We start from the raw sequence: 9,038 nt of genomic DNA on the forward strand, positions 1-9,038 counted from the left end.
TATTGACAATGTCACAAGAAATCCCAATGACATTTGCAAGTCTCTGCCTGATATTCTCTGCAATTGATCTTGATAGAGATGCATATCTAGAACTGATTTTAGTTTTAGCTGACAACTGATCTTTACTTGCTTACAACTAGTCGTGATAGAGCAGCATATCTGGAGGAGAATCCAAGATACAAAACGCCTTCAATATCATCATCGCCACAATCTTCATCAAAGTTCTGTATGTATTTTCTGTTCGGTTATGATCTGGAGTTCACGATTGCCCATAATCTCATGGCTGTCAGCAATGGGACCTTGTTATTAATAGTGGTATATGTTAATAATGTGGTATGGCAAACCCTGTATTTAGCATCTAGCTTACTTTCTTGATAGTGCTCTTTATTTTTATTTCAAAAAGCAGTTTCATAAAGCTATGTAGATTCTGTCAGCCTTACTGACTACTTGGATTTTGGGTGTGTGGTAGAAATGAAGGCAAATTGTTCTTCCAGACTGTAATTGTATAAACATAAGAGAAAAGAATAAATTAACTTGACCATCTTAAAAACTATTAACTTGACCATCTTTCTAGTTAATCTAAAAAAGTCTTAAGGAAAAGTCTAGTAAGGAGACGCAGAAGGTCCACTTTTGGCAATAGGTTTCTTAAGAGTTTAAAGAAGAGAGAGCTTAGTGGCTGGGGTTTGGGTGTTTTTTTATTTTTTTTAATTTGTTAATTTTTGACATATTTATTCACATGAAAAGTTTATTTTTTATTTATATAAAACATGACATGGAAATGATGTGGCTTAAACAATCTTGTTTGAGGAAATAAGTTTAAATAACACTAATTAAAGAATAAAAGTTTTAAAGTACATCATTTTGGGAGGAAAAAACTCGAATTAAATCATCTTTTAAAACAGTGATTTAATTGTATCCAATATTACATTGATATAAAATTACTAAGTAATTATTAAATACAATGATCTAATGATTATCATGAATAAATCACTATAATAATTTGAGTGGTCATCCCATATAAAACACTTCATGAGATGCATTTAAGTAACAGCCCAACGATGGAGTTAGGAGGCTGAAACCCCCCCCACTCTCCCTTTAATCTCCAACTACAAGGGAAACGGTCCAATGAACCACTAGACCCTTGCATAATCCATTATCCTGATTAGAAAAATTAATTATCTTAGTATAAAATTTAAAAATAAAAAGATTTTAATTATAACAGTGGATTATGGAGTGTAAAATTTTTAAAATAAAGTGATTTTCAATTATGATAATTGATTGTCACAATCCACTGACATAATTTCAATTTATTATCATATTTATTTTCAACATCATTTGTATAGAAATTCATATTAGTCTTATTATTATAATATTTAATTTTACGGTCACCATCATTTTCAATCTCACCACTTATTCATATGTCACCATCATTTTCAATCTCACCACTTATTCATATGATTCTCACCATTTATTATTCATATGATTCTCACCATTTATTCAAATGATTCTAAGTCCGATGAATTAAAATGCTATTTATATTAATATTTTTGTATAAAATGCAACAATTGACCGTTTTGATAAATTGCAATGAATTAAAATATATATATAATTATTTAATATGATAATGTTTAAAGTGCCCTCATTAGTTAAATCCCAAAGAGAAAAGAATATCTAAAGCAACATAAGATAATGGTATCTTTTCTAAATAAAACCGACGACATTGACTCTCAATGCACATACAACAAAGAACCTAGGAAAAACCTTTCGTTTATATTAAAAGGTCTCTACCACTGAAACTTGAGGAGAGAATTCATTTTACCCCCAATGGGTAGGCTATCCTAAATCAGGGGCCAACGCAAACAACCGCGGCGGAAAGTAGAAAAAGAATTTTAAAAAAATGAAAACTGAAACTGAAACCTTAAAATACATATTATAATTGGAATGACAAACATAAGAAAATTCAAACTATTGAACCGTCTGCTCAGCCATGATGTAGACAGTGTATTCGTATTCAACGAAACCTACCGCGGGAGCCAAGCTTCCCATTCCTGAACTATGAGACCAGCAAACCTCCTTTCATGGAACTGAGATGGGAAACAGCACTGATAGTTCCAACCATGGATAATTTTACAGCATAAATCAATCCAATGCAGTGTTCTCTTCGTGAGCCTTCTGAATACCCACCAAGCGAGCATAATCCACCCACCTATAAAAGCAAATTGGAAATTGTGAAAAGTGAGAAGCTGTAGGCAACAAAAAAGACTATACCATCGTGGAAAGTAAAATATTTGAAGATTGATATCGGATCTTACAATAGAGAACCCAAGTACGTATTGCCTGTTCGAACAGCAAAGCATATTGCACTCAATATAAGCTTGTGCTGGTGTAGCAAAGGCTCTAAAATCCGCTGTTCGATAACACCAGCCAGCACTTGGTACCTTTTCATCAAAACAAAATCCTCAGTAAAACATTCCAAATTTTGACAAATCTCAGGTCCGAACATTTGTGCATGGAATTAGAATTTCAAACATGCTTCTTTCGCACGTATGAATCTGGTAACAAACATACCAACTTCTAACATCAAATCTGCTCCAATACAGGCAGAGAATTATAAAATGAACACAATAAAAAATTTATAGAGAAGGGTGCAAAGCATTCTGTGGCGTGAAAGTTTTAAAAGATGCTGAATATCTTCAAAGGGTTCAATAGTTGTTCATTTTTTTACTGAGATATAATTTGCTAAAGAATTAAAAAGACATCAGCGATAGTAAGGCTCAATTAGTATTTAAATAAATTTAACACGGCAAGTTTGAATGTAGATTTTGAAATGCCAAATAAGTAGCTAAAGTTGGAAAGATGTCAGTCTCAGTATTGCTTAAATAGTATAAGACAGCATCAAAATGGAAAAAATGAACTTGGGAAATCAAGGTAAAAATTAATGCTCAAATGAATTTTAAACAGTACAAAAAGGAGAATTAGAAAATTATTATTTTGAACTCTCAGATAGGTCTGAGAATTGATTTTTTTAATATCAGCACCCTAAAACAAGAGCATCATGGTGAAATCGCAAAGTACAATGGCTTAGAGTGGTTCAGTCATAAAGCCATGTGCTGGAAAGGAATATTAGTAGAACAATTACATGATTGGAGACCTAGAAGGGTCACACTTTTTTTTGTGATGTAAAGCTAAACGCTTAATGAAAATTAGTTCACTCCTCCCCATCCCCCACCCAATAAAATATATATATAGTTAAAAACAATCGCAGATTGTGGTGACTCCCAGGATACTAAAATGAGTAACAAAAAGTCCCCATAACTTGGGGGAAAATAAAACTTTAAAGCCCAAATAAAAAGAAAATGACTTGCTAAAAATGAAAGAGTTGGGTCAGAAAGACATAAATAAAACAGGAATATTTCTCCATTATCTTCTATTTTTAACAAAAAGATTAAATAACCAGCTCATTAATTTTGTATGTCCCAAGCTAACCCTCACAGGTATATCACAACAAATAGTGATGGACAAAGGCACCCTTATTGTACCATGTACTGACGACTTGCACATAAAATTTCAGTAGCTGTGGCCAAAATGAGAATCATGCCTCTAAATTATATCTATGACTTTGAACAAATCAGTATAAAACAGACCTTAAACTCAACATTGGTGATACATGCCTATTGGTTAGTTTACCAAACTGACATAATTCCAACAAAGTACACGACATTTTGTGTAAGGAGAAAATCCATCTAAGATCTCTCAATACACATACTTAAAAAAGTCTTCTATAATAGCTAAATTTATGGCCACACAATCCAGTAGCTAGACACATATTCAGAGGCAACTACAGAAGAGCTGGTTTTCCTTCTTCTACTGAGCAAATAACTATATTAGCATTTGACCCAAAAAAATAGCTTGTAGAATCATAGTGTTCATTGATATCAAAACAAGCAATCAAAACATTCTAGCTACCTGTTAGACTGATGATATTTAAGGCTAATACTTCAACAACAATTAAGATTTCAATAATTTGTTGAAATGATTTTCCACAATAAATCAGCAATTCATTATTAGCTCCCAAGAGGACACCCCAGTGCTTAGGAGTTCAATTCCAAAGTGGAGTTCTACAATTCTAATCATAGGATGGGAGAGATAGGGGATTATGCTATAGGAGAGCAACACCCCATTTTGTATCCCACCATTATGTCATATTATCAGAATGGAACACTGTTATCAATTATAGTAAAAGCATTTCCATGAACAATAGAAAAATCCAAGCCTTAAGAAATAATATTCTCTAAAAATATGAAATCCACATACCTGAGGTTGCTAGAAACTGCCATATATACACCATAGGCAACACTGGTGGATAGTATGGGCACATTTTCAACTTCGGCTGTGGAAGACTTATCAACAGCCTTTCTTGCATTAATCAACGCATTTGTGACAGCTGTGCCAACCTACAAGAAAAGAAATTCCATTAAATGCCAGCAAATCCAGATTTGGGTTTTCAGTTTGATAAATCAATTTGCAAAATGCAATGATATTCTTTATAGAAATGGAAAAGATATTAAGATTTGACAAAAATTGAAATGCAAAAATAAGCTTTGTTACTGTGTCAATTAGATTGGAGACAATTTTCAGCAACATGAAAGAATAAACAAGTACAACAACAACAAACTAAGTCTTATATCTCACAACTCTGGGATTGGTTTTATGAAAAGCCAAAAAAGGGAATTATGTTAGGTCATAGTTTTGAATCTTCTTGCGCCACTCATTTCTATCAAAAACAACATTTTCATCTACTTCCTTAACCAATGAAAGAATAAACAAATAATGAGGAAAAAAGAATAACAGCTGCCAAAAACTTACCAGTGAAGAAGCAGTGCCTACTGCAAAAAGCTTTGCCCCATTACGCTGCAGAGCACATACAATTAAAAAACAAAATGATGGTTTGTTCATACGTCAGATATTCAGATATCTTATCTTTTAAAAGTTTAAAAGACACAAAAGATCTCCTTACCATTACTGCACCTAATCTCTGCAAAAGTGAATACGAAGTCCCAGGGAGAGAAACCTGCAGACAGAATTTCAAGACCATAAACCATTTTTATTTTAGCATCTTAGAAAGAAACTTAGAAAATTCTCCATGCAACTTCATCAGCAAAGAAAAAACAGAAACCTGAAAAGCATTATCAGGGCAGCCATAGAAGAACTTGGAAATAGCTCCGGCACTGACTGCAAGAGGAGGCCGGAGAGAGACAGTAGGAGCAGGAAGATAAACAAGCATGAAATCTGCAATTATGGCCATTACCTAGAAAAACAAGTTGGAATTTTAAAATGATAGAAATAATAGAGTTGGACATATAATTCGTAATAATCTATGCATTATTTGCAATGGATCTCTCAAGGTCAGGGAAGATATGCATTATACAGCCATAATTTCTGAAGCTTAAAGAATACAAATTTTCCAAAGAAAGCCTCATTGCTTCCTAATAATACCAATTTCTGCAGATTATAAATATTGCTTACAAGAATGTATCTATCTGCAACTAATTCTATTGCTCAAATACAAAAAAACTAGACAGATAATAATCGGCGCCAAATCTCCTGATATATTTTATAATTCTGAGAAAAGAAACAGAAGACAAAAACAAAAGGATCTTTCTTGATGTTACTCATTAACCGATAGCCTTCATTAAATCAACATAAAAAACCATCACCTATTATATTAGTTCATATTGTTTCACAGTCCAGTGAAGTACTAGAATCTGTAGCTTTTTGATATTCCGATCACAAGAAAACGCAAGACACATTCTTTTAGGAGAAATTCCTAGATCCTCTTTACTGCAAAGGAGAAAAGCTATCCTCTATTACTACTTTGTTTCATTTAGTGAGTTGATAAAACTTACTCAACTAGGATCTGAATTCTTAATTCTCAAGACCTGATTTCTCTGACAAAACCTTAATTTTAATTCAATCATACTATTTTTCCCATTTATCTTTCAGCAAAACTCCATCTCTAATCTGTCTCAGATGATACTTTTAGCAGCCTAGTAGAGAAGGAGCATGCAAAAAACCACAGAAGGTGTGGTTTAGTGTTAAAGGCTTATTACACTTGTTGTTAGATTGCTAGGGCGACATGCATATGTGTAGGAGTCACATGTTGGTTTCTGGGGAGAATGAGACTCATTCATTCCCATTAGTCTTGAGCTATCAACTTCTTTACCACTATGCCCTCAATGGGTTGGGGGGGGGGGGGAAGCTATCGCTCAACCCACTTAATGGATGGCCTAGAGCATCTGCAGCAAGCCCTAAGGAAGAGCCCAACGTCTACAAGCTGTACATTTTAAGGCCCCTCCCGGCATTGGTTCCCAAGTTGATAGGGGCTCCCATACTCAAACCCAAATAGGGCTGCCAGGACTAGTAAGTGGTAACCCCATTTATCTTTTTTTAGCAAAAATTATATATAAAGCTTCAGCTGTGAATTCAGTATGTTCATCCAATTAACTTAATGATAAGATTTTTGGTTTTAAATGAAAAATAATAATAGACATTCCTACCAATGCTTAAAATCTATATGTGATATATTTAATATTACCAATGCATAATATTGAACTACTTCAGTTTAAAGGTCATAATCAAAGAAAATTTTATGCAGCTCCTAAATTCATCTAACAATGATAAGGCGGCTGACTACTTTTTTTTTTTTTTTTATGGAAAATAGAGCATTAAATGGATGCTAACGGATTTATTTTCCTTAAGTCATGACAATAAATTTTTGCTTTGGATTTTGAGATTGAAAAGCAAAAGTTTGTCAATCAAGAAATTGTAAGGGATCAAAATAACAGCCTTAAAGTGGCATCAAAATTCAGAATCTGCCATGAAACCCATTCATTTGCACAAAGACATCCTCAAATTTTTTCTTTGAAGAAGTTAGACGAACAAACCATCCTTACTATTCAGACCAAAAGAAGGATGAAAAGTGCATATTTAATAGAACTAGTCCCATACCACATCTGCAAAGACAATTTCAAGCTCCTTGAAAAAGTTTTCTCTGCGACGTTCATATTCTGCAGCAGTCTAGAAAACAGGAAATAATCATAAGTATAATAAGTGTTAAGATTGAATCAACAGCACTGAATGAGTCACACAAAATGGAGGAGTACAAGAGAGACTGAGGTCATTACAGAAAACAATACTTTAAAAGTAGGACAGTGCACAAGACTAAAATGTAGGATGAATTGCTTATGCTAAGACTCAACCAAGTTATTTTACTAGCTTACCAAGAATAGTTGTCAATTACCCACGAGTCACAGCTGACACAATCAGGAACATGTAATCCTAAAAAAACCATGTATTAACACAAGCAAGACAAATGGACTTCAGCATGGATAAAACCTTGCAACTTGGTCAATTCAAGCACTTCTCCACTCCACAAGTCCTTATATAGGCAGTTTTTTTTTTTTTTTGGGATAAATATATAGGCAGTTTTCTTCCTAAGATACATCTCATTTTATTGATGGTTCCCTCCAAAATTTTGACTTAAATTCTAAAGCTAACAGAAGGCAAAGTACCACAAAATTTTGGCTAAGATTCATCCTACAGACAAATATCGCAAGAAAAAAAAAGTAACTTCAATAAATCCTAGGTTCAAAAAAAGATATTAAGTTTTTCTTCCGCATTTATCCAAAATTTATCTATCCTTGCTACAAAGTACCCATGACAACGTATAATTTTACTAATTTCATAACAAATCAACCATCCTAGGCTGCTTAGCATTGATTAATAAATGAAAACTGTATCATAAATTGACATAGCAATAAAATGAAGTGAAAAGGAATAAAAAGAAAATCTTTTAACGAATTCAAAGCCAATTAAAAAAAATGAACAGATCTACTTCACCCATTTATATCATAGGTACTGGAAAAAAAAAAAAAAAAAAAAACAGAGCAAACGAACCTTGGTGAAGATCCCAACACCACACTCCATGGCAACTTTAGCTAAGAAAAGATCATCAGCCAAAAGCCTTTCTTTAAACCCACCGAACTGCATCAACCACCGCATAAACCCCGACTTTTCAAGCCCCAAGTACCTCTCTATAACCGATCCAGGAATCCTCCCAGCTTGGATCGCTGCCGCCAAGTCCTTTGGCAAACTCTCCATTGACCTCCCTGCCTCCGCCAGTACAATCATCGTCTCTTTCCTGTTCTTATCACCCGCATTCTCATCACCACCCTTGCCTTTTCCATTGTCATTGTTTCCACCGCCACCACCTGAGTTGTTGTTGTTGCTGCTGTTAATGTCGCCACCATCGCCGCCGGGGAGGGTAGAGAAGGTTAAGAACTGGGAAGGTTGGCGGTGGCGGAGACTGATGGAGGAGGAGGAAAGGCGGAGATGAAGGTGGAGAGGGAAAGTGTTGGAGAATTTAGGGGTTGTCCTAGGGAGAGGAGAGTAGGATGGGAAAGAGGAAGGAGTGAAAAGGCAGGTGGCGGCGGACATTGGTGGGCGGTTGGTGGTGGTGATGGGCGTTGCGTCAAAGTTTGGAGTGCTGTTTCTCCTAACGTTGTTTTCGGAGCAATGTGCTTTGGTTTGTCGTTGTTGTGTTTGTCTATGTAACCTTTTTCTTGAGTTGTTGGTGGGCGTTCGTTATCAAACATGAGAAGACGCCACACGGGATAAATTCCAGTCTAGGGATAAATTCCTTCCTACTCTACTTTTCTCTCACGTGAAACTCACGCTTTTCCTACTCACCTTTTTCTTTGTCACACGCGGCACCTAACTTTTAGAGTTGACTTGTCCAAATATTTTGTAATTTCAATTTGGATTTTACAAACCCTAAGGCAAAATGGATATCGATTCGGTTGGGATATTTTGGTTACTGTATAATTCTTAATTTTTAAAAATTAATTCGAATTTAGATTTTTTTAAAAATTATATTTATTGATTTCATTCAGTTAATTAGATTTTTGAAATATTTTTTATTTTTAATTGTTTTAATATAATTTTTAATATATTTAAATAAATTTATATATAAAATAATT

At 34.2% G+C, this 9,038-nt stretch overlaps 1 protein-coding gene across 1 annotated transcript; it reads right to left on the reverse strand.

Moving 5' to 3' along the window:
• Positions 1 to 1,672: 1,672 nt before the first annotated feature.
• On the reverse strand, positions 1,673 to 8,583 carry LOC111302723 (protein RETICULATA-RELATED 4, chloroplastic-like). Its single transcript, XM_022898500.2, has 8 exons — positions 7,957 to 8,583; positions 7,009 to 7,077; positions 5,177 to 5,308; positions 5,018 to 5,071; positions 4,867 to 4,911; positions 4,315 to 4,454; positions 2,313 to 2,438; positions 1,673 to 2,206 (listed from the first exon to the last, which is right to left on the reverse strand). Exons 1-8 carry the CDS (start codon positions 8,494 to 8,496, stop codon positions 2,140 to 2,142), a joined length of 1,173 nt encoding a protein of 390 aa, XP_022754235.2. The 5' UTR covers positions 8,497 to 8,583; the 3' UTR covers positions 1,673 to 2,139.
• Positions 8,584 to 9,038: the final 455 nt, after the last annotated feature.

The sequence above is a fragment of the Durio zibethinus genome, chromosome 13 (genome assembly GCF_047325235.1).
Source record: "Durio zibethinus cultivar Kanyao isolate XHJ-2024 chromosome 13, ASM4732523v1, whole genome shotgun sequence".
Lineage (NCBI taxonomy): Eukaryota > Viridiplantae > Streptophyta > Magnoliopsida > Malvales > Malvaceae > Durio > Durio zibethinus.

Coding starts and splice junctions, on each gene's coding strand:
- LOC111302723 (XM_022898500.2), bottom strand. CDS start 8,496: ATGTCCGCCGCCACCTGCCTTTTCACTCCTTCCTCTTTCCCATCCTAC. Junction 7,078..7,956: donor GTGTTGGGATCTTCACCAAG/GTTCGTTTGCTC, acceptor CCTGTTTTCTAG/ACTGCTGCAGAATATGAACG. Junction 5,072..5,176: donor GCCCTGATAATGCTTTTCAG/GTTTCTGTTTTT, acceptor TTCTGTCTGCAG/GTTTCTCTCCCTGGGACTTC.